Below are 22,554 nucleotides of genomic sequence, written 5' to 3' on the forward strand. Positions count from 1 at the left end.
CTTACCAACCACTGAACACAACCTCAACGCGGTAACAACTGCGCGTAGGAAACACAGCACACCATACCTCTTTCCTCTTAACTCAACCCAGCCATCTCGTTTCCTTATTGGGCTCCCAACGTCTCGGGCCCCTCTTCCCCCCTTTCCCCCCCACCTCGCTCCCGCTGGCTCTCCCCACGATGACGGCCGAGTCCTCTTCCACCTCTTCGGCATCTCCTGCCCAGCCCCTCCGCACGACCAAGGAGACGCACCCAAACCTCCCTCCCGGCCTAATCCTCGGCGAGGACGGCAAGCCATGCAAAGTCTGCAACAGCTGGCAAGACTGGGCAAAGATCAAGGTCGTGAAGAAGGGCGCGTCTTCCTCCACTTCCAAGGATCCAATGGCGATGATGGCAGCGATGGCTGGAGGTGCGGCCATTAAGAAAAAGGAAGACAAGGTGGAGGTCGACCGCAGTGAATGTCCCCCCGACACCGGCGAGCTCGGCCGCGCAACATGGACGTTCCTGCACACCACGGCGGCGTATTATCCACTCAAGGCGAATACCGAGCAGCAGAACCGCATGCGTGCGCTCCTCGGCTCGTTGCCGACCCTGTATCCGTGCACGCCGTGTGCCGATGACTTTGGGGCCGATACCAAGGCTAATCCACCCGACGTTAGTGGTCGGGAGGGGCTTAGTCGGTGGTTGTGCGAGCGGCATAATGAGGTGAATCGTAAGCTTGGGAAGAATGTTTGGACTTGTGATTGGAAGACGATGGATGAGAGGTGGAAGGACGGGCCGGCTGATGGGCGGTGCGACTAGAGCCAACAAGGGCGTTTGGGCACAGGCTCCTCGCAAAAGATCGGCACAGAACCGCATAGATAGGTGTAGATTACATACATGTACACTGCTACAACTCATTCATGATTTGTCGTCACGTTCAAGTCAGCACTGGGTCACTCCAGTGGTCAAGTAGCGAGCGGATCCTGGCTAGCTCTATTGACCATATGACCTCGGCGCATGGTGTCGTTCGTCTGCTTGTGGTGTGGACTGGTCGATGTCATATTTATGTGTCGCCGCCTGTGCGCCTGTACACATCAACATAGCCGAGCTCGCACCATGTGCATGCAGCTCAGTAATTGGATTGCGTCTTTCCAAGGTGGTGTGCAGGACACCGAACGCGGGAGCTTGGGACGTCGATGTCACAAAATCTTGAAGCAAACTTTATCTCATCCGCTCTGCTGGCCCGTGAAAAGGAAGTGGATTTGCTTAGAAATACCATTCAGGCTAGCTCTCTTGTTAGAGCAAGTCCCAAAGTCGTAGGATGCCCTTAACGGTAGGTCCTGGGTTCGACCCCGGGTTAAAGTCGAAACGTTTTCGACGCCTGCTAAGCACGGACTATTGGGAACATTAGCGGGATTAAATTCCTAGCAGCCGAATTGGTATGGTAATTAGCTTGGTTGCAAGATGCCTTAATGACCGGTTCCAGCTGGCCACTGGAGCTTGTCTAGCACGGACCAAGTTGACCCATCTCTTTTTGCACCTCCCCACATCACATCAATCTATCATGAGGTGGCATAACTTTCACAACTAATCTACACGGGTTGACGGGGCGCTAGTTCTTGTCCTTAGCCTCGGCTTTGGGCTGCTCCTTTGCCCCCTTCTTCTTCTTCTCCCCGTACCAGCCCAGGAGAACCACACCACCGATCAGCCCACCGAGAATCCACGCGCCGCGGTGCTCCTCAGGGTTGAGTGGCCGCGCGGAATGCTTGTAGCTGCCAGCACCCTTCATGTCGAGCGGGTCGTCCGGGTTGTCGACCGGAAGTCCGCTCAACTCGAGGATCTCGGCTGTTGCCGCCTTTGCTGCGTCGATCTTCTCCTTGGCCTTGCTGACCACCTTGGCAGTCATCTCATCCGACGACAGTGGCTTCGAGGGTTTCCCACTACCTTCGCTGGTCGGCGGGTCGACGGGGAGACCGCTAAGCTCAAGAATCTCGTCCTCGGCTTGTTTGGCGGCCTGGATTTGCTCCTTGGCCTTGCTGACCACCTTGTCAGTTAGGTCGTCGTCCGTGACCTTGGTGGTGCCGTGCACAGGCCCACCGTCGGGGTGCGTCGACGCCGATGCAATGGTCATAATCTTGGGCAGGCCAAAGTTCTCGTCAACGTCATCCGGGAGCGGTCTAGTGGCCGTTGACGTAATGTGGTGTGGGAGTGTAGGCTAGAGTCAGCGACCGTACACTAGGACCGGCCCGGACCGAAGAAACTCAGGCACCCCAATGAAACATTCTCGCAACTTGTGGAAATGTGGAGCAGTTCTCACGGTGTGCGTCACTAGTGACTCACAATGGTCTGAGGCGATTCTTTGTCCGGCTTGGGGTCGGGGAAGTGGATAGTAAACTCCTGGGGTGTGGGGTTTGTTTGCTTCCCCGAAGGGAGGCCTGGCGCAGACGTCTTCTCCTCAGGGGTCTGCTCCCCAACAGACGGCACCTCGGCAGCGGGCGCGTTGACATTGACGTCCTCGGAAGTGGTAATCACGGGGCTGACGGCGTCCTCGCGACCGGCACTCTTGGCACCACTCGGGGTCGCGTAGGCGCGCGTACGCTGGGCGCGGGCCTTGGCCTCGGCGCGAAGCACGCGCGAGATGGGCGGCACTGGGGGAGCGAGGCCGGTCGTGTCCGCGCTCTCGAGACGCGAGACGAGCATAGCCCTAAAGGTCAGCATACTATCTTTAGAGCGAGAGCCGACGCACTTGTTTCCGGTCTGGGTGAGGCCGCGTTTTTTGAGTTCAGCCTTGAGAGTCACGACCGTCTCGCCCTTCCAGCTACGCTGGGTGTTGAGGAGGACGACCGAGCCGAGCGACTTGCTCTGCGCGTTCGGCGAGATGGTAGCCTTGGCCGCTGCGGCAGAGCGAGTCACATTGGCAGCCTTGCGAGGTGTCGACGGCGGTGTCTGGGTGTGCAGCTGCGCCTGGGCGCGAAGGGCGCCAGCCGAAAGTCGGCGGCGGAGCATTGTACGGCGAATGGAAAGAATGGTGGCGAGAACAAGGACCAGGTCGTGCTGGTCGTGTTTTGTTAGTGAGAGTGGTTGATCACGAGGACCAGGTGTTGCGTTGCGTTGTGATGTTGGGATAAGAAGAGAGTTTGAGAATGACGTTAGGAACGCCGTCGGATGGGGAATCATCATCTCATCCAGCCTTTCCGTCTCCATCGCAAACTCGCTCCAACTCGGGGGCATCATAATGTCACGTGTAACTGATGCCACGTGTTGATATCTTGAACCCTCACTCTACGCCACTCTACCTCCACCGGCGGCCCCTCTTGACCTCTCAGGCACGGCACATCTCTGGGTAATGTTGGGGACACAAAGATTCCAGCGTGGCCAAACCGGTCAAGCGGCCAGCACATCGCGTCCAATCTCTCACTACACTACACTACACAACAAGATGGGCAAGAGGAACAAGCCACCACCTATCAAGACTGACGTCCCTACGGCAGCACCCGACGACGGCGAGGTACGCGGCGCCACTCGGGCGCTTCTGTGGCCCATCTCCGCCCTCCTCCACTCCATCCACACCCTCCTCACTACCCTCCTCCTCTCCGTTATCGCCCTCGGTCCGATGCCTACACACATTGGATTCGTCATGGATGGGAATAGGCGGTATGCACGAAGCCACGGGCAGAGGATTGCGCGCGGGCACGAGAAGGGCAGCGAGTCGCTCAAGCGGGTGAGTGTGGCGCCGAGGGGTGTGGTGGGGGCGATGGGGCCAGCGCTGGGTTGGGATAGGCGGGGCAGAGAGATCGTCATCTGTCGGTCGCACAGAAAAGGGCGGTCGTGGAGGCATTGGCTACCTTCCTCCCCACCCCCCTCTCCTTCCCCGATGTCCCACCCTGCACGCGGGCACAATCGCCGTCCAGGGCCCATCTTGCCAGCTAGTTGAATCGCGCAGAGCTGACTCCAGACCCTCCGGATCTGCCTGCGCCTCAATATCCCCATCGTGTCGGTGTACGCGTTCGCGATCGACAACTTCCGCCGTTCTCCAGAGGAGGTGGACACGTTGATGCGCCTCGCGACCGAGTCGCTGGCCGAGATCTGTCGCGAGGGGTGAGTACTCAATGCGCGATTAACTCGCTTTCGTGCGTAGCTGACAACAGTGGCTTCCTCCAGCAACACAGCATCCGGTTACGCTGCATCGGACGCATGGAACTACTCAAGCCCGACATGCAGAAAGCATTACAGGAGATGGAGGCGGCGACTGCGGGGAACAAGAAGTGAGTCAGCACCAGAAAAAGCTGACCTCAGCGGCGTGCTCAACGTATGCGGACCCTACGCTTCGCGGGACGAGATTACGACTGCGGTGCGGGATACGCTAGCCTCCAATCCGAGCCCTAAAGCCATCACACCAGAAGCTGTGTTTGGACGCCTGCAGTCCGTATCTGCTGCTGAGGACATTGCGGCTGGTGGAGGTGCGCTCGACATCCTCATCCGTACGAGTGACACGAAACGCCTCTCGGACTTTATGCTCTGGCAAGCGGACCGGGGCGCGCAGGTCCACTTTGTCAAGACGTACTGGCCTGATTTTGGGCTGACGGACCTGTTGCCCATCCTGTTGGGGTGGCAGCAGCGCGAGTGGTTGCGAGGCGAGCGGCACGAGGGGTGGGAGTAGCATTGGGGAGTCGCATTGCATACGATACGATAGAGTCATGTCCAGCATGTTGTCATCAGGCCTGAGAGTGGGAGACTGTAACGTCGTATTGTCCAGAGATACGCTCGACCGGCTTGAAGCTCGCACAATTGTCCATGCGTTGCTCACGCAGTGTGGTAGCGAGAGAGGATACTACCACTCCATGTCGTCTGGGTACGCAGCTTCAATGTCGGGTGCTGGTGCCTTGGCTGCCCTGAACTTGCGTTAACTTTAATGACATGAGGGTCGCTCACCACCCCCCAAGTGCAAGCAAGCAACGCAACTGCGACGACTGCGACCTCGAGCGGACCGACACTGACAGCGGAGCGGGTATGCGATGATGTGGCGCCGAGTATGAAGAGGATCATTTCTGCGTGTGTGGGAAACAAGCACACGTACTTGCTCCTATTTGAGTCTACTAGTTGCAAGCCTCGACTACGCCCAACCAGGGTGAACCGAACAAGTTGCGAGGGGATGGGGACAGTAAAGCTCCAATTTCGGATCCCGTTTCCGTTCTGGCCTGCTGACTCGCTGCCCCACTTTCATTCTGCGCTATTGTTGACATTCCTCAGCTCCCAGGACAGAGACAGATGCTTCCATCAGACCCATAGATCAACGTCAGTGCCACGCTCTGCCTTTGGTCCCTCCCCTTGCCATCTAGAATTACAGTCTCCATGTGCAGAGAATCGTACATCCCGTACAGAACCACGCCGCCAGATACAAGACGATTACTTGTGGCTCGACTTGATCTTGAAGCCACGCGAAGCACGGCGACCACGGGCCTTCTCGAACTTGCGGCCCTTGGACTGAACGTAGGGCTTGGCGCCCTTGAGGGGGCCGCCGAAGTGGGCAACGGCCTCACGGACGTTGCGCTTGCCGCGGAGGAGGACAGTGTTCGAGCCGGTGGGGGCACGGAGGGCGAGCTGGTCGAGGGTAAGAGCCTCACCGCCGGCAGCGACGATGCGGGCCTTGGCCGAGGCAGAGAAGCCGAGGGCGGCGACCGAGAGCTTGGGGAGGGTGGGCATGCGCTCGTCGTCGAGGACACGGCCGACGAGGACGACAGTCTTGGAGTTGTCGGGGTTCGAGCCCTTGGTCTCCTTGACGATGCGCGAGAGCGAGATGGGGGGGCGGTTGATCTGGTGTGTGAGTTGCGGTTCTGAAATTTTGGCTGGCTTGTCGCAAGACTCGGGCTTGCTTCCGCCTCGCGCTGACTCACCTTGCTCATAAAGAGACGCTTAAGGACGACCTTGTTGAAGCGCGACTCAGTGCGGCGGGCAAGGAAGCGGTAAAGCTTGACGAGGAGGAGGAGGTACGGGTCCTCGGACTTGGGGGCCTGGCGAGCGCCCTTCTTGACGTGGTGGCGGCGGATGTCGATGCCCATTTTGACTGTCGTTAGCATGCGGGGATATCGAACGGCATGGCCGCCCTCGCCGTCAAAGACGACTCTGTTCCACCGCTTCTCTCGGCCACGACGTCCCTCTGTCAATACCAGCTTGGCGTAGCCAAGCTGACACTGCAACTCGAATGTCTTCACGCCGCAGCATGAATCACGAGCCCGCGATTGCTCTTGCTCTCGCGCAGAGTGAACAGTGTCCCCATAACTGGTGACACGGCCGGGCCTACGTCCATCCGCCAGCGCGCGCACGCGCTCACGCAAAGACGCAGGTCGAGGGCGGCGCCCCCGCGCCGAAGGCGCTCCCGACGAATACGACCGTTCTGGACGTCGCGACCACGGCTTCGCAGGGGCACGCCGAGCGTGCTCACCTTTTTTTGGTGGTTCTTGGTAGCGGACAAGGAGCAAGTCGTCGCAACAATCAGCTATCAACCAGGCCGTGGCACTGGCAGCCAGCAGCCAGAGAGCCAGGGAGAGGGTGGAGGGCCTATCGGCGGGTCGGGGTTAAAATTTAAGAAGACACGTGGTTTTGGAGGTACGATTTATTTTGATGCCGCGGCGGTCCGTGTCCACTTGGACCTCGTTTCGTTTGACGGATAAACACCCTAGTTCCCTCATTGTATTCTACGACGTGGCCGTGGCAGGCATTTTGTGTTTGTTTGGACGATGGGAACATTGAATGAGGTCCGAGCGTTAGTGAGGGGCGAACAAATGACAGTTAAACAATATGGCAAATTCAGTACACTGACGCTATGATCCACTGGTAATACAGTAAACAAGGGGGAAGGGAGGAAACAGATTCAAATGGTATAGAGAGCACAAGCCTCCTTCCTCCCACGAGACTGACTTCTTTCTCGCGCATCCCTCTGCCTTTTGCACCAAACAAACATTCACCAACAACACCACCCATCCTGTTCATCCACTCCTCCACTCCTCCACTCCTCAACTTCATACCTCTGGACATCTCTTGAACACTACCATCAGACTCTGCGGGCTAGCTCAGATGACGCCCCCACTGGCGCTGGCGCTCGTCGTGGCCGTGGCGGTGCACGCCACGCTCGTAAACGCATACAATATGATTCCGCGGTATGTCTGCGTGGCAGCACAAAGTTGACAATAGGTGGGGTGCGGCAGTTGCAGTCCTCTCCCAACCCCCGACGGTCGTCATTCAAGGAGGCAAGACGGACCCCTCGGGACAGTTCTCGTACTCGTCGGCCCCAAACAGCGGGGATACAGTCGTCCTCCCTCTCATGGCCTCCTTCCCCACCTCTAACCCGCCCTATTCCCTCTTCCCCAATGGGCCCTCTTACGCATGGCACTGCCTCGCACCCCTCTTCTCCAAGGATGGGGAGTGGACCCTTCTCTCGTTCGGTGGCGACGGCGGCTGGGCATCGCCCATAAGCGACGTTCGTTCAGCTCACCTCCTAACCCTCAACCCCACTACTGGAACCATGAATTACACCCAGCTTCCTGAGGGATTGGGCGCCCAGCCCAGCCGCCGCGTACGGCACTCTTGCGCTGCTCCGGCCTCGGGAGGTAAGGTATACATTACGGGTGGACAGGAGACGGACTACAGTGAGACGTTTGCACAGACCTTCGTCTTCGACCCCGAGAGCATGAGCTTTAGTCCACTCGTACACCTTCCTGCGGCCATTTACGGCCACTCGTCGGTACTCCTGTCCAATGGCACGCTTCTTGTCATGGGGGGAGTTACGTCACAAAGTGGTGCCATAGCACTCCAGCCTCTCGACACGTTGTACGCCCTCGACACCACGTCCAGCTCGGCAACGTGGGAGAGCATAAATGTCCCCGCCGCTCCGGTGGCACGGCGCAGTGCGTTTGCGACACTTAACCCCGACGGCTCGGTGTTCGTTTTCGGGGGCGCCGATGCCGAGGGCAAGCCCCTCAACGACGGGTGGATACTCGACCCGCAGCACCTGAGCTGGACGCAGACGTTTGATGGAGGGAATGGTTAGCTTGGTGATGAGTCGTGAGCTGACAGCAGGGGTGTTGGGTAGATACGACCATGTCGCTGCGACGGGTGGCGGCGGCCAGGTGATCGTATTCGGAGGTGAGTGCATGTCGGGCTAGTGTGGCGTTCTTCACCACCTTCGTAGTCGCAATCCGCAACTTCATCGTCGCCATCGTGTCCCCCTTTCTCTCCCGACGCTCTCTCTCTTCACAGCCTTCATCCGTTCTCCAAGCCTACGGCTTAGAATCCCACTGACAATAGGCTACGGCAAGAGTGCGCCGGTTCCTCCGGACACGATAATCATCAACTCGAGGGCCGCCCCCGTTGGCATGCACGCCTCGGGTTCTGGGACCGGCACTCCTGCCACTGATGGGAGCACCGGCTCTGGCACTGGGGGAAGAGGCACTGGGATTGAGGGCGACACTGGAGCTGAAAGTGGCACTGGGACCAGCACAGGCGGTGGAACCAGCGGCGACCCCAAAACTGACTCAACCACCGGCTCCAACACTGGGAATGGCTCTCACAACCCCGGCACAAGTACTCTGCCGGAGTACACGCCCGCTTCCGTAACTAGTAATTCTTCCAGCACCGACACTGGTGGGTCTCATGACAACTCAGGTTCGACCAGTGGGGAGAACGTCTTAACCGCAGGCACTGGGGTGGGCTCACCAACACCGACGTCCACAGACTCGTCGTCGCCCATAGGCGCAGCGCCGAGCATTGCGCCTCTTACGCTGGGTCTCACTGTCGGCCTGATCGGCGGCGTGTTACTCCTTGGCTTCGCCTTGCTCATGTTTTGGTGGTGTCTCCGCCGCCGCCGCCGCGCCAAGAAGAATGAGGAGGACCGCCAGAACCTCATCCAGGATGACATGGAGAAGGGCGCCTTGGAAAAGGGTGCAGTTCTCCGCAACTCGCCGCGCGACAGGGGCCACCCGTCTCCGCAGCGGCAGAAATCCCTCTTACAGCGCCTCGGCACCAAGATCTGGCGCCGGCCCGCGTACGTCCCTCTGGGTGGTGAACCGTACCGCAAACCAACCATCTTCGCCGCCGAGACGCGGGACCACTTCCAGCCTCAGCCGCTGCTCCCTTTCCAGGGTGAGAACAGCCTCCCGCTCCCACCTAAGCCGTACAATCCGGACGACATCGTGTTTAGCCACGAGCGTGACATGGGTGTCCGTGGCGTCCCCGGATGTTTAAGCAGAAACCCTCGCAGTGCCGTCAGTGGCGAGGCCGTTGTCGCAAGCGCTGTGAATGGGCTCGCTACGCGCCCGAGCTACAGGCCTCAACGGACTGCCGAGCTTAGCAACATCACACCGTTTCCCTACACCGCGCCTGCCCCTGAGCCCATCGCTCCAACTGTTGTCGTCATAGGAGGGGAGACTGCAAAGGCGACCCACGAAATGTATGAGTCGGACGCGCACTTGTCCGACGCATACGACGCCGACGAGAGTTCGGCTGGTCACCGGATACTCGAGCGACCCTTACCCCACCCGCCCGCGGAGCCCAGTCAGGTCTACGTCTACCCGCCCCTCAGTGCGACCAGCTCGGCCTCGTCCGCGCGCAGCCACGGCAGCGACGCCTACACATCAGAGGCGTCGAGAGGTGTCCCCGCCGTCGCGCAGCTGATTGGTGTCGCCGGGGGACTGAGCGGAGCGACGATGGCACGTGCCTCCTCAAAGCGCATCTCCGGCAAGCGCGTCTCAGGCCGGAAACAGACAGCACCATGGGACGCTTGGGACCCGAAGAGCGACACCGAGTCGAGTGCGTACCACTACCCCCTTGGGCCCAAAATGGGCACCACCGTCTACGACCCGGCCGGTAACCGCCTCGGATCGGCCCTCCACGCGCGAACGTACTCCAACCCCTTCACGGACACCGACGACGATGCGCCCCTCCTCCTCCCACCGAAAGAGAACCTCGGCGTCCCGTTCCCTGCCCTGGCCCTCTCTTCCCAGGCTCTCCTCCAGGCCAAGCCCCTCCCGCTGCCCCAGGCCCATCCCCAGCCGGTCTCAGTCAAGACAGTTCCTAGTGCGAGAGAAACGTCGCAGGAGGCGGACATAACCTCGGTGCACTTTGGGCCCCGGCCTATGCCCGCCTCACCTCCGCCGCCGCTCCCACTCAAATCTCTGATGTGCGCCGAGCTTGGCGCTGAGCTCGAGGTACATCGTCTGAGCGCGGTCGAGAGCATGAGGAGCGCAGCCTCGCATTCGAGTGTATTCGGCGCCCTCGGCGAGCGCGACCTCGACTTATCATTTGACTTTATCCCCCCCGTCGCGGTACCTTCGCCGCCAGCTAGCTCGTCGCCGTCAGCTAGCCCGTCGCCGCCTCCTTCGCCTAGCCCAGCCCGCCTGCACATGCCCTCGCACTTCGAGATCCCCCTAATCTCGAGACCCACTGTCGAGAGCGTGGAGGACGACATCTTGGAGGGCACCACTGGACCCCTTACAGCCTTCGCCGGGCTTGGGATCTACACCACCCGCAAGATGAGCGGCGGATCGGACAAGGAGTTACCACCGCGCCCAGAGTCGCCAGAGCCCATGTCACCGCCGTCCACCGAGTCGCGTCTCCCCCATCATCTCCAGTACCCTCCCCCTCCTCCCCTTCCGGTGTGTCCCTCCTCTCCACTGGGCAGCCTCGACTCGCCGCCAACCGTCACCGCCCCACTCCGGGTACGCCCGCGTTCCAGGCCGCCGTCGACCGCGGAGATGAGCGGGGACATGATTACGCCAGCGAGCACGCGAAGTCCCAGCGGCGCCGAGGCACCACTTGCCCTCTCGGCCATGGAGTCGCCCAGGTTCGCGGTGCTTGAGGAGCCGCCCAGTCTTGCGACGCTTGACGGACCACCCAGCCTCGCTGCTCTCGACCGCGTTCTCCAGATCTTATCGCCCTCGACAACGGGCACAAGTCGGACAAGTAGCAACAGCAGCCTGGAGAAGTTCAAGAGCAGCTTCCCCACCCTCTCGCCCGCTATCACCGGCGCGAGTGCATCGAGCTCAGGGTTGTCACCAACACCGCCGCCCACATCCCTCGCCACTCGGTACATCGGCCTACCTCCCTCCTCACCCAGCAGGCTGCCACCCTCCCCTCTGGCCGTACCCCCACCCTCCCCCCTCGCAGACAGACCCGCGCCACCAAAAACTCCCACTCGGTCCGCGACAATACCCGCCCGGCCCAGACCCGCCCACACTGCGCCAAGCACACCCACCCACCACCGGGTACGACAGGGCTCGCTTGCGAGCTTTCCGAGCCAGGCGTCCCTCCGGCCGGGACAGGATGGGTTCGTGTCCACCATGGTGAGCAACATCAACCTCCGCGACACGCCAGAGAGCGTGCGCAGCGCGCGCCTCGACAGCGATGAGGGAAGCGTGTTTTCGCGGTATCAGTAGTTGGAGGGTGAGAGGGTGAGAAGTCAAGTGAGAGGTGAGAAGTCAAGTGAGAGGTGAGAAGAGTGAGAAGAATTGAGATGAGAAGTGAGAAGTCAAGTCGATAGAAACACGAGGACGATACCTAGATGTTGCTGTGTATGCATATACGATTGTGATGAGTGGGGGAGTGGATAGTGTTAGCTTGTCGAATGTCGACTGACTGACAGCTGGGAGCTTGGCCGCGTTTGTCCTAGCGACGGATCAGAAGCTTGGGAGTACCCTCAGATTTTGTCCAACGAGCCAACATCCAGCGAAACCTCCACCGGCACCAGTGAGCGACGCCATTCGAGAGACACCTGGTCTGCACCAGAAGAGAAACCCACCCAATCCCAATCAATCTATCACCGCAATTCCAGTCAGCACAACAGTGCAAAGCCAAAAAGTCCTCCCGCGCTTCTCTCAACGACACGGATCTGTACTCTCGCTGCTTGCCACACTTCTACTGCAGTCTAGCCAAATGGCCAGCGAATGCATCCCTACGTCGTACAAGCCTAACCTCGGGGCACCACGCTTACTTGAGCGGGACGCTGGCGTTAGAATAATCACAGTCAACAAGGCATAAAGTACGCACAACCGGGAGTTGGCCATGTTGGCGCCACGGCCGTGGCCGACGGGCTTGTAGGTGATCGAGAACTCGCCGAGGTAGTGGCCAGTCATCTCGGGCTTGACCTCGACCGTGGTGAAGGTCTTGCCGTTCTGGCGTCAGACATGTTTCAAAACCGCTGTATCCGTCGCGCAAACTCACGTAGACACCGACAACCGAGCCGATCATCTCAGGGACGATGATCATGTCACGGAGGTGGGTCTTGACCATGACGGGCTTGGCGTGGGGGCCAGCCTCCTTCTTGGCCTTGCGGAGCTTCTTGATGAGGCGCATGGGGCGCGACTTGAGACCACGCTGGAAGCGACGGCGGGCACGAGCGTGGACGATCTGGTGTGAGTGGTGAGTGGGGGGCGGTTGGACGCCTCGAGGAAGATGGCCTCGCCGCCACTCGGATCAACGCACCTCAATGAACGCCTCGTTCGAGAGGTCGAGGAGCTGGTCAAGCTCGACGCCACGGTACGAGTACTTCTTGAACGAGCGCGAAGCCTTCTTGGCGGCAGCGTCCTCACCGGAAGTAAACTCAGCCTGCGGTCAGTGCCTGTTCGTGTTCGTGCAGATCTTCGTCGGCGTCCCGTCCAGCTCGTCTCGCGCACACTGGGCACTTCGCAATGTCGCGCGTCGCGCACGCATTCTCATCCTCTTCTCGACATTGCCCCCCTTCATTCCCCTTCGTGTGGCCCCCCCTCCTCCATGGTGCCCTCTCTTCGCACGACCAGCGATACCCACCATGATCTGTGGTGCGAACGGAATCGAACGGGGAAAGATGGGTCGCGGGGAAGGAGTAGCGCGCGGAGTGTCGAGTGTCGAGAGTCGAGAAGCGAGAGCGTCAGCAGGCGGTCGTGGTTGTCGTCGATGGCACGCACGATTTTTGGTAGAGAGACGGTTAATGGCCACCAAACCTCGAAACCACCACCAGCAGGGAGCCTTCGAGGGCCAAACCCCGGTCGGGAATTTGGCAAACTCTGTGTGGCAGTTAGAAAATTGTTTCAACCCCCAATTTAACAATTGATTCCGCGTCCACCGTTTGGACCTATACTCGCTGATCACCAGAAAGATGATGTTCTCTTTCAACCCCGATGCGTTCTTTGGAGCGCTCGCCATCCTTCGCTTACGAGGACCGACGAAACGGAGCGGGGTGAGAACGACTCCAGCGCAAGGCAATGACCGCGTCAGCAGTCTTAGCTGGCAGACCTTGTCTGCTTGCTGCCGAGCAATGGATACACTGCACCATGCAAACCCCTACGGTCCTTGTACACTCTATACGGCATCCGTGTTTTGGCCCGCCAACGCTGCTTCGAGCCCTGGGCGCTCTCACATACTCAGCCCGTAACGTCCATACATGCCCGCTTCCTTGCTTGCTTGCACATCTCTCGCTCACTCTCCATAATAATATCTACGTGTGCTGGTTACATCAGGCTGCTCCGCAGCCGCAGCTAATATCTCATCTGTGGATGCTACATGAACGCTCAGTGGTCGGAAAGCCAGCGGTACTAGTCTGTCAGCACTAGTCCCTTCACAGTCCACAACACTCACCTCGAACCGGAAGTCGCTCTTGCGGCGCTGGCACCAAGAGTTCTCCCAGTCAAAGTAGTAGTATCCACCCTGCTCGTAGTCCTCGGTAATGGCCTGTGGGTTGTGTGCGCGCTGGAACCATGTCAAGTACTGCTTGTGGAAGCGCCAGCTCTGGCGCTTGAGCTCCTGGGCTGCGAGCCACTGCTCGTATGTCCCTGTCATGTAGTAGAAGATGTAGAACAGCTGGTCCAGCTCGAGACGCTGGTAGATGCTCTTGTCCTCGAGGAGCGGTAGGCGCGCCTGGGAGTAGTACGACGGCGTCTTCACGGGGTTCTGGGGGTGGTAGTACCGTGGCCTGGTCGTTAGCTCTGGTAGAGAGAATGACTCACGGTTCAGCGTCGACCTGGGCAGGCGCGTTACGGAAGGAGCCGTCGAGCGCGTTGTGGAGCTCATCGGGATCAGTGGTCCGGCGGTCAGCCATCTCCTTGGCGACGCCGAAGCTCTGCATGAGACTCTCGAGAACAGTCTGGTCCTTGCGCGGGCTCTGCGCGTAGTTGGCAGCGGTGGTGGTGCGCGACGAGTCCGCCTGCGGCAGCTGCGACAGTGAGGACAGCTGCGAGACGCCGCCATTAATGTTGCTAGGAGGCTCCGCAGACACAGGCGAGGGGGTGGCGGAAATGCCTGGGGGAAGCGATGGAGGATGTCCCTGTACGTCAGCACTGGACGACGGGATAAGTGACTCACGTTGGACTGCGAAACGTCAACAGCAGAGGCCGCCGTTGAGGGAGCGATAGATGCGGACGTCGAAGTCTCCTCTGTTGGTGCCTCGGTCTCGGAAGGCGTGGCATCGTCGGCGACGGACACCGTGGACTCAGCCTTGTGGACGACTGCGGGAGGCTCAGGAGTGTGGTGTGCTGGAGGATGAGATGCTGCCCCAACAGCGGCGGCAGCGGCAGCGGCATAACGGATAGGCGGCAGCGGTGCAGGTTTGGCTGGTGGCGCTTGGACTGGTGTTGGAGGTTCGGGCGCGGCGGGCTCGGCCTTGAACTCCTTCTCCTTCTTCTCTTTGTCCTCTGTTGAGATCAGAAAGTGTCTCGACAAGTTGCCACCCAACTCACTTTTCCGGCTTTTTGTCGTCACCGGACTTGGTGGAGTGTCGTCTTCAGCAGCTGTAGATGCGGCGGCAAGACGTTTGGACTTTCTCTCCTCCTTGGGCGTCTTGGAAGGAGTTTCGAGCGTGTCCGCGACAGAGCTGGTGTCGATGTTGGAAGAGTCCTCGGCCGTATGTCCGTAATCGGCGGGGTTGTACTCCTCCTCAACGTCCTGCAGGTTGAGGTCATCGTAGATGCCGAGGTCAAAATCAAAGTCTTCCTCGGTGTTGGCCTCGACAAAGTACTTGACGTCCTCCTGGATGTCCTCGAGTCTGTCGATTGTCAATTGCCCGTTCTCGAACATGCGCTGCACAATCTCCAGTCGCCCGATGTGCCAACCGCGTCGCTCGTTGAGTTGTTCAAGCTCGATGAGGCGTTCTGAAGGTTGCTTCTTCTTGCGCCCGGCCGACTGCAGTTGTTCTTGTTCGGCCTCGGTGGCCTCGATCTGTCGAGACAACTCGTCGGTTGTAGTGCCGATCCAATCGATCATGTCGCGCCTGGCCTTTTCTGCTGGGTCTAACCGCGCGGCTGCGATCAAACCTTCTTTGGAGAAGGCTTTCATCTTCATTTCTTTTTCTAAGGCTTTGAAGCGTTCCATTTGCTGAGAAACGTGTCAGCGCAAGTTGCGGAGCGGGGGACGCGTCTTCCGCACTCACTGTCTCGATTAGCTTGCGGTTATCGAGAAGTGCGCTCTTGTCCTTGATATCGCTACTGCCCAACCAGACCTTGATCTGGTCACGCATGCGCTGGAGCTTCTTGATCTGTGTCTTGAGATCTGTCTCGAGCTTGTCCTTCTGGGTCGCATTGGACGCATGGTTGAGCTTATCAAAGGTGGACTCAAAGGTCTCGACGCCGGTGGCGACAGACTTGAGTGTTCGATCGATCTCGGCTGCGGGATGCATGAGCAAGGGTTCCATACCGATCCTCAAGGATGTACGCACTCTGTAGCTTCCTCAACGCCATGGTGGATGAACAATGTTGTCGAAGGAAGGTGTTGACTGTATGCTGTACGACGATGGCAAGAGGTAGTCAGGTGGTGCCCCCTCCGCCTTTCGCCGGACAATGCTCACGCCTATTGTTTCGCTGCTCATCACGTGATGATTTAGCATGCCTAAATATATAGGCATGCAACAGACGCGTCGCTGTGGGTTATGGTGCGTGTAATGTGGAGGTCGATTTGGACGCGACGGCTTTCCCGGCTTTCCTGAACTTGAGCTACTTCCAGACTCTGTTCTTGTCGACCTCCTCTCATCACAGCGATGTCCAGGTCACTCCGGGCAGCAATCGTCAAGGTACGCCAGGATATTGATACATCTAACTCGCGCAGGTCTTCTCGACCAAGTACTCACTTACACTCCCCGCCCCAGCACTAGAGTACATCGAGAATGTGTTGTTGGAAGTGAGTCCGCCAACGTTCTTCGCCCAAGGTAGGCACTGACGCACCTCCCAGAACGAGATCCCAGAGGACGAGTGGGCATTGGGGTTGGATTTCTGGGCACGCGAGTACCTCAAAGGCCAGGGTGAGCAGAGCGACGGCTTCTCCCAGCTGACACCAGACGCCCCTTCCCTCGTCTCGCTTGACGGGTTGAAACACGCCTACGAGATCCTCCAGCTTGGCGGTACAGATGGCGCGGACGCGATGGACCCGACAGACATCAATGTGGAGGCACACTTCTCAGCCGTGGACAGCTTCGACATGCCCGCGCAGCACTTTGACATTGTCCGAAGCGGCTTCACGGTGTGAGCTGGAGGGAGTCAATGTTGTCCAGCTGACACGCAGACCTAAGAACAAACCGAAACTCGGGGGGCAGGCGATGAACCGCTCGGCGTATATGCGCGAACGGTGGGGCATCATCCGAGAGGTCAGATGAAATTGTTGTCCCCTATTCTGACAGCAGATCATCCAGCGAAACGAGAACTTCACACCGCCAGCGATGGGAGGAAACGACCGTTCCAAGTACCTCAAGCTCACGTCGACGCAGAACCTGCTCGGTCGGGCAGGCCAGCTCTTCCTCCTCTTCGGCATGCTCTCCCGCGATCCTGAGGGACGGTTGACAATCGAGGACGGTGATGGGCGGGTAGTGCTAGACATGGTGGACGCCGTGAGTTTACGGATTTACGGACTCTACGGAGACGGAGAACTGACAGACAGGTGCCTGGTGAGGGTCTGTTCACGGAAGGCTGCATGGTCCTCATAGAGGGCGAGTACACGATTGAAAACACGATCCGCGTCCTGGCCATGGGCCACCCGCCATCAGAAAAGCGTGAGGTCGCGCGAGCGCTACACGGGCACGTCGACTTTCTGGGTGGCGGGGCAATGTCTCAGAAGGACGAGGACAAGTACATCCCAACAGTGCTGGCCAACGAGCACGTGTCCTTCGCCTTCTTCTCGGACGTCTGGCTCGATCATCCGCGAACGCTGGTCGCCCTGCGTCAGGTGTTCCAGGGGTACGCCGACGCGTCTGAGTTCAGGCCGATGGCGTTTGTCCTCTGTGGCAACTTCTGCCAGCGTGGATGGGAGGGTGACGGCGGAATGAAGCGCTACACTTTGGGCTTCAATGCACTCACCGACCTCATCCTCTCCTTTTCCCTCCTGCACCAGTCTCACTTCATCTTCGTTCCCGGCCCTTTGGACCCATGGTCCTCGTCTACGATTCCGCGCCCAGCATTACCCAGTACCATCACGGATCGCCTGCTCCAGCGCGTGCCAAAAGCACGCTTTGTCTCCAACCCTTGCCGCTTGCGGTACTTTGGCCAGGAGATCGTCATCTACCGCGAGGATCTGATGGGACGAATGCTACGCAACCTCGTCGCGATCAAGGACGAGAAGGAGGCCGACATGAAACGCTATGTGAGTTCTTGTCGTCTGGGGAAAGCCTGACGCTAGCTCGTGCAGACAATCCTCGACCAAGCGCATCTCTCGCCGCTGCCGCAGAACATCCGCCCAACGCTGTGGGAGTACGACCACGCCTTGCGGCTGTACCCCATGCCAACGACGGTTGTGCTCGCCGACAAGTACGAGCGGTACGAGCTCACGTACGAGGGCTGCCATGTGCTTAACCCAGGGCGGTTTGTGTGTGCAGGCAGCGGAGGTGAGTTTGAGTGGTCTGTGTACTATCCCCATTTGAAGAGGAGCGAGCGGAGCGCGTTGAGTCTCGACTAGTGTGTACATGTATCATCATGGATCAGGCTGGGTTGAAGGAGGGTGTCAGTTGTCACATGCGCTTCCGGCTGTGATTGTGTGCTTCTGCCACGCGACTGGAAACCAGCTCACTCCCACCGCCTATGGTATTGTGTGCATGGAATCATATGCTCCGACAAGTCCCTAGGCCCGTGATGGTGTCGAGAAGATGCCCGTAGTGCGCGCGATGCAGCCCCAAACCCCGCGCAGCGTGTAGCCTTGGTACCGCATCCATATCGCAGCGAGGGCGACAAGGCTCCCCGCGCCGAGCGTGAACTTGGCCACCACACGCACCGTTTGGGCGGTCGTGCGGCGCGAGTTCGGCCCACGCGGCGTACTGCTCCATCTGCCGTCAGCGCTACTACTCTCATGACGTACGGGTTGAGCGCGACGCGCGTGATCGAGGCCCAGAGGTTGGGAAGGGAACCGCCAAGCGCTGACACAGCCAATGGAGCGGACAGGCCAAGCCGCCGGCAGTATACGTCGGGCTGGACCTCATGTCGCTGCTGCGCCAGATCCAAGTCGCTCTTGGTGGCAACGAAGATGCTCGGGATGTGGTCAAGCGAGTACTGCTGTCGTAGGTTGGAAATGTAAGAGAACGAGTTGGTATCGCTCGAGTCGTGCACGTAGATGAGCACGTCAGCGAGGTCGAGGCGCTTTGTGTTGCGCAGCATCTCCGACTCGTACTTGGACCCGAACTCTTGGAGCACCAGGAACTTTTCCGCGCCGTCAATCTCGACGCTGTTCACAACCGAGAGCACCTTGGTAGTTGGCTCGTAGCCGGCCAACCCATCCTCGCCGCCGTGGAATCCCTTATGCACGAACGACCGGAGGAGCGATGTCTTGCCCGAACCCGTCGCACCGAGAACGTAGCACAGGAACACGTTGCGCGTCACCTTGCGTGCTCGCCTGTCCGCCTTGCGTGGCCGTGTTGTCTTGATGGACGCGACGAGCTGCACATCCGAGGCTGGCGAGGACGAGAACCCAAGGCTGCTGTCAGTTATTGGCATGAGCTATAACTCACTATGCCATGTAGTTGAGGGTCAGCTTGAGGTCGAGCAGCGTAGTCATGGACCACTGCGCGAGCCAGCCTTGCAAGGTGACGCGGCCCTGGTCGTCTGTGATGGTCGTGTCGGGAAAGCCGTATGCGCGCCATGGGTTCCCAGGCGAGGTCGAGAAGAGGTCGTCCAGCTCGGACTGGGACAGAGCGCCATCGTTGTCCTTGTCGTACGCTTCAAAGATATCGGTGAGGAACTGGTTGCCGAGCGGGCTCAACTCGACCGAGCAGTCGTACGGAACGTCGAAGCGCGGCGACAGGAAGTCTTCACGCAGGTCGAGCGACTCGCCGTATCCAAACTGCCGCAGGACGGTCCACGTCGTCTCCATGCGGCCCTGCTGGATGAATATCGTGTGCAGGTAGAGGAAGCCGAGTTCTGTGAGACCTTCTGACGTCCCCGATGCGGACGACCACACAGTCTGCTGGTCGTACTCTGCAAACGGCGTGCTCGGCGAGCTCGCTGTCGGAGGTGATGGCAAGGGCTGTACGGCTCCGGGGTCGTACGAGCGGACAAGCTCGAGGATGCCCTCGAGCTCCTGCGTCTGCAGTGGTGTCGAGAAACACTTTTGTTGGAATTGGTTCAGCTCAGTTGCGTTTAGCAACCCGTCTTTGTCGACGTCGCTGATTTTAAAGATGCGTTTGAGAGCCTCAAGACACTTTGGCTTCAAGACATGCTCGCGCGAGTCGTACAACGGCGCGGTGGGGTGCAGCACTGCCTTTTGTGCAAAGTAGAACACTTCAGACACGTTCAATGGCATGAGCGCGCTGCACTCGACGACCGTCTCGACCTCCTGGATGTCAACTCGAACGCGGGGACGCGGGGCCACAAACCTTGAACTCGCGCATGATCGGTGCAACTTCCTCCTCCAGTGCCTGGTTTGTAACCTCGCCCCCGCGCATGTCGATTTTGTTGCCCACAAGAATCACTGGCACCTGAAATCAGCTGCAGCGACCAACACGTCAAGCTCACGTTGATGCCTTCTTTGCGGAACAGGGGTAGCCAGTACTCGGCGACGCGGTCGAAGCTCTGCGGCTCTGAGATCGAGTATACGAGGCAGATGACGTGTGCGCGCCCAAGCTGCGACAGGAGGTGTGCCCGTGACCGCGGGTCAGCTGGGGTCAGCTAGGGATGCATTGTTGACTGGACGCACATGAAGTGTCGACGATGGAGGTGGTGACATTTTCCGGCGTCACCTCTGGCGGGATCGTGACCTCGGGCACGACATGTTGTACCTGCAGCGTTAGCTGGCCGCATGAAGGGCGGAGTGTGAAAATGTGGGAGAGATAGGCGCCAAAGTCCGGCTGATAGATAACGCACATTGGGAACGAAGCTCTCCTTGATGAGCGAGGTGATGATCGAGCTTTTGCCTACGCCGTCTGCTGTCAGCTCACTCTGTGGGAGGCTTTCGAGCTCACCATCACCGACCAGGACGATGCGCACAAGATCTCGGCGGGGCATGGCTGCCGAGCTTGCAGTGTGAGCGCCGGGGGCGCGGTGCGGAGTGAGGCCAAAGACGGTGAGGGCGAAACCCGGTGGAGGGACACCAAGTCGGGGGCGCGCAGCAGCAGCAGTCTTGGTGGTGAGGGACGGCGTACGAGCGTCGGAATAGCAAATGTAGAGAGGTTGGAGTGAAGGAAGGTGTGAGTGAGGGGGAGGAGAGAATGATTGAGTGGACAAGTTGTGTGGATGGATATGGATGAATGAGGATGGGTCGAGGCAACTAGGTGAATGTATGTGTAGCAGGTTCAAGTCTAACAAGCCAGGTACGGGTAGCGGGCGAGGGCGGGATGGCCAGAGGGGTTCAACTTTGGGTCACCGGGTGGACGCGATTGGTGCCGAGTGGTAGACGCGGCGCCAACAACGCCGGCTACCACATATACTCCTTGTAAGCTCCTCCCCCAGTACAATACTCGATACTCGTCAACATCAACATCACTCACACTGCATTCCATATTCCATCTAATCCATTCTTCATCGCCATCACATAGTTCTCTCCCATTGACAGCCGCTTGAGCGCTGCCCCGCGAATCGGCCCGTCCCGAGTCCATCACCTTCCATCAACTTTCGACCTCGGTCGCCACCCAACCCGTACCCGATGAGCTCGTCCGCGCGCCCTCAATCGGTCCGCGGGCTGTACAGTACGCGTCGTCTCTACACCACTGACGCCAGCTCCGCCAGCCGAGGAGTGGGTGTTCCTCCCGCCGACCGTGTCGCCGCCGGCAAACTTGAGCCCCCCCGCGCCACCACAGCACCTTCCCTCCTTCGCCCCCGAAGATGACGAGGTTGACCTCGGTCTTCCCGGACCAGTGCAGCTGTTTGGCACACAGTTCCTTGTGACTGCACTAGGCATGCCATTCGAGGTCGGGAAAACGCTCCTTCAGATCGAGTACCGCCCGCGTCGGCGGTTCGCGCCCTTGGAGACACCGCAGGAGGCGCCACGCGAATGGGGCGCGGAGGACGACACACTCAGCAACGCCGACGAGGCGGACCACTATTTCAGTGACCGCATCGAGGCACCTACGAAGAGCTTCGTTCCCCCGCCGCCGCCCAAGGCCGATGCGAGCGGATACCTCGCCGACCGTGAGCGGAACCTCGTCGTAACTGACCCCAGCCTCCCCGACTTGGCTGCTCAAGGATGATCCCGAGATCAGCCGCTCAAACGGCGTGTGGGGAATGATCAGGCGTATTCGGGCGACACCGAGCGAGGGCCTGCCAGCCCTGTGGAAGGGCCAGATCGTGTCGACGGTGCACGCGGTCGCATCGACGCTGCTCCAGCCGCGCGTCCACAACCTCGTGTTCAGCGTCTTCCCCTCCGGCACGACCGGGGCCATTCCGCTTCCCCTCGACTTTCCACTTACCGCGCTGCCGCACCCCGCCGTGCCGCTCGCGCTGCAGGTCGCGTCGCACGCGCTCACGCAGTTCATTCTCTCACCGCTCGAGCTTGTGCGCACCCGCCTCATCGCCATGCCAACTAGCCTTCCCTCAACGCCAAACAGCCTTACGATCCTCCGCCAAGCTATCGCCGACGAGGGCGGTATCAGCGGCCTCTACTTTGCGAGCAACGTGATGCTACCCGCACTTCTCGAGCTCACCCTCCGCCCGCTGTTGACGATGAGCATCCCGCTCATCCTCGAACGCGGCCTCGGCATGTCCGCAGACCTCGCACCCATCTCGTACTCGCTGGCCGAACTCGGGCTGAACGTCGCGGCGCTGCTCATCATACTCCCCATTGAGACGGTTCGCCGCCGTCTCCAGCTCCAATCCCGCGCACCAGGCGGAGGTAAGCACTTCCGCGCGGTCGTGACTCTCCGCGATCGCGACTATGTCGGCATCGTCGAGGCCATCTGGCGCATCATCACCGAGGAGACGGCAGCGCCCCGGAAAAAGCGCATGACCGAGCGCGAGGAGGGCGGCTGGTTCTCAGGCGTGTGCCAGCTGTATCGTGGTGTACGTACAGCTTTCTCACAGATTTTTCAAGCTGACGTCAGTTCGGCATGGCCGTTACCGCGCACCTCACCGTGTTCGGCCTGGGCCTCGTCAGCGCCGGGTTGGGAGGAACAGGACCCCGGGGCTTCGACTCTGGATGGAAGGAGATCTAA

The 22,554-nt window shown here is 59.6% G+C and overlaps 10 protein-coding genes across 10 annotated transcripts; 5 read left to right on the forward strand and 5 right to left on the reverse strand.

Annotated features, from left to right (window-relative positions):
- Positions 1–179: 179 nt before the first annotated feature.
- ERV1 (uncharacterized protein) lies at positions 180–1,342 on the forward strand (the record flags this gene model as incomplete). The annotated part of the gene is made up of 2 exons (XM_060599405.1): positions 180–653; positions 1,319–1,342. The coding sequence occupies 2 exons, from the start codon at positions 180–182 to the stop codon at positions 1,340–1,342; spliced, it is 498 nt and encodes a 165-aa protein (XP_060456102.1).
- Positions 1,343–1,593: 251 nt separating this feature from the next.
- Positions 1,594–2,987, reverse strand: CcaverHIS019_0309080 (uncharacterized protein; the record flags this gene model as incomplete). Its single annotated transcript, XM_060599406.1, has 3 exons — positions 1,594–2,196; positions 2,322–2,685; positions 2,728–2,987. The coding sequence occupies 3 exons, from the start codon at positions 2,985–2,987 to the stop codon at positions 1,594–1,596; spliced, it is 1,227 nt and encodes a 408-aa protein (XP_060456103.1).
- A 433-nt stretch (positions 2,988–3,420) lies between these two features.
- On the forward strand, positions 3,421–4,641 carry RER2 (uncharacterized protein; the record flags this gene model as incomplete). The annotated part of the gene is made up of 4 exons (XM_060599407.1): positions 3,421–3,702; positions 3,937–4,079; positions 4,130–4,246; positions 4,278–4,641. 4 exons carry the CDS (start codon positions 3,421–3,423, stop codon positions 4,639–4,641), a joined length of 906 nt encoding a protein of 301 aa, XP_060456104.1.
- A 746-nt stretch (positions 4,642–5,387) lies between these two features.
- CcaverHIS019_0309100 (uncharacterized protein) lies at positions 5,388–6,700 on the reverse strand (the record flags this gene model as incomplete). The annotated part of the gene is made up of 4 exons (XM_060599408.1): positions 5,388–5,795; positions 5,876–6,045; positions 6,424–6,497; positions 6,681–6,700. The coding sequence occupies 4 exons, from the start codon at positions 6,698–6,700 to the stop codon at positions 5,388–5,390; spliced, it is 672 nt and encodes a 223-aa protein (XP_060456105.1).
- Positions 6,701–7,127: 427 nt separating this feature from the next.
- CcaverHIS019_0309110 (uncharacterized protein) lies at positions 7,128–11,410 on the forward strand (the record flags this gene model as incomplete). Its single annotated transcript, XM_060599409.1, has 5 exons — positions 7,128–7,138; positions 7,173–8,023; positions 8,058–8,123; positions 8,286–8,366; positions 8,643–11,410. 5 exons carry the CDS (start codon positions 7,128–7,130, stop codon positions 11,408–11,410), a joined length of 3,777 nt encoding a protein of 1,258 aa, XP_060456106.1.
- Positions 11,411–11,960: 550 nt separating this feature from the next.
- RPS15 (uncharacterized protein) lies at positions 11,961–13,154 on the reverse strand (the record flags this gene model as incomplete). The annotated part of the gene is made up of 7 exons (XM_060599410.1): positions 11,961–11,976; positions 12,021–12,145; positions 12,195–12,380; positions 12,456–12,578; positions 12,780–12,785; positions 12,917–13,015; positions 13,101–13,154. The coding sequence occupies 7 exons, from the start codon at positions 13,152–13,154 to the stop codon at positions 11,961–11,963; spliced, it is 609 nt and encodes a 202-aa protein (XP_060456107.1).
- Positions 13,155–13,519: 365 nt separating this feature from the next.
- On the reverse strand, positions 13,520–15,679 carry NOT5 (uncharacterized protein; the record flags this gene model as incomplete). The annotated part of the gene is made up of 7 exons (XM_060599412.1): positions 13,520–13,543; positions 13,587–13,920; positions 13,955–14,271; positions 14,310–14,638; positions 14,684–15,317; positions 15,373–15,605; positions 15,658–15,679. The coding sequence occupies 7 exons, from the start codon at positions 15,677–15,679 to the stop codon at positions 13,520–13,522; spliced, it is 1,893 nt and encodes a 630-aa protein (XP_060456108.1).
- A 296-nt stretch (positions 15,680–15,975) lies between these two features.
- DPB2 (uncharacterized protein) lies at positions 15,976–17,879 on the forward strand (the record flags this gene model as incomplete). Its single annotated transcript, XM_060599413.1, has 8 exons — positions 15,976–16,008; positions 16,044–16,115; positions 16,167–16,236; positions 16,273–16,456; positions 16,497–16,578; positions 16,615–16,818; positions 16,869–17,567; positions 17,604–17,879. 8 exons carry the CDS (start codon positions 15,976–15,978, stop codon positions 17,877–17,879), a joined length of 1,620 nt encoding a protein of 539 aa, XP_060456109.1.
- Positions 17,880–18,041: 162 nt separating this feature from the next.
- On the reverse strand, positions 18,042–20,413 carry GEM1 (uncharacterized protein; the record flags this gene model as incomplete). The annotated part of the gene is made up of 8 exons (XM_060599414.1): positions 18,042–18,243; positions 18,276–18,887; positions 18,922–19,745; positions 19,786–19,887; positions 19,925–20,067; positions 20,106–20,187; positions 20,273–20,331; positions 20,371–20,413. The coding sequence occupies 8 exons, from the start codon at positions 20,411–20,413 to the stop codon at positions 18,042–18,044; spliced, it is 2,067 nt and encodes a 688-aa protein (XP_060456110.1).
- A 637-nt stretch (positions 20,414–21,050) lies between these two features.
- On the forward strand, positions 21,051–22,554 carry CcaverHIS019_0309160 (uncharacterized protein; the record flags this gene model as incomplete). Its single annotated transcript, XM_060599415.1, has 4 exons — positions 21,051–21,093; positions 21,125–21,535; positions 21,567–22,402; positions 22,444–22,554. The coding sequence occupies 4 exons, from the start codon at positions 21,051–21,053 to the stop codon at positions 22,552–22,554; spliced, it is 1,401 nt and encodes a 466-aa protein (XP_060456111.1).

This window comes from Cutaneotrichosporon cavernicola (assembly GCF_030864355.1).
Source record: "Cutaneotrichosporon cavernicola HIS019 DNA, chromosome: 3".
In the NCBI taxonomy this organism is placed as follows: domain Eukaryota; kingdom Fungi; phylum Basidiomycota; class Tremellomycetes; order Trichosporonales; family Trichosporonaceae; genus Cutaneotrichosporon; species Cutaneotrichosporon cavernicola.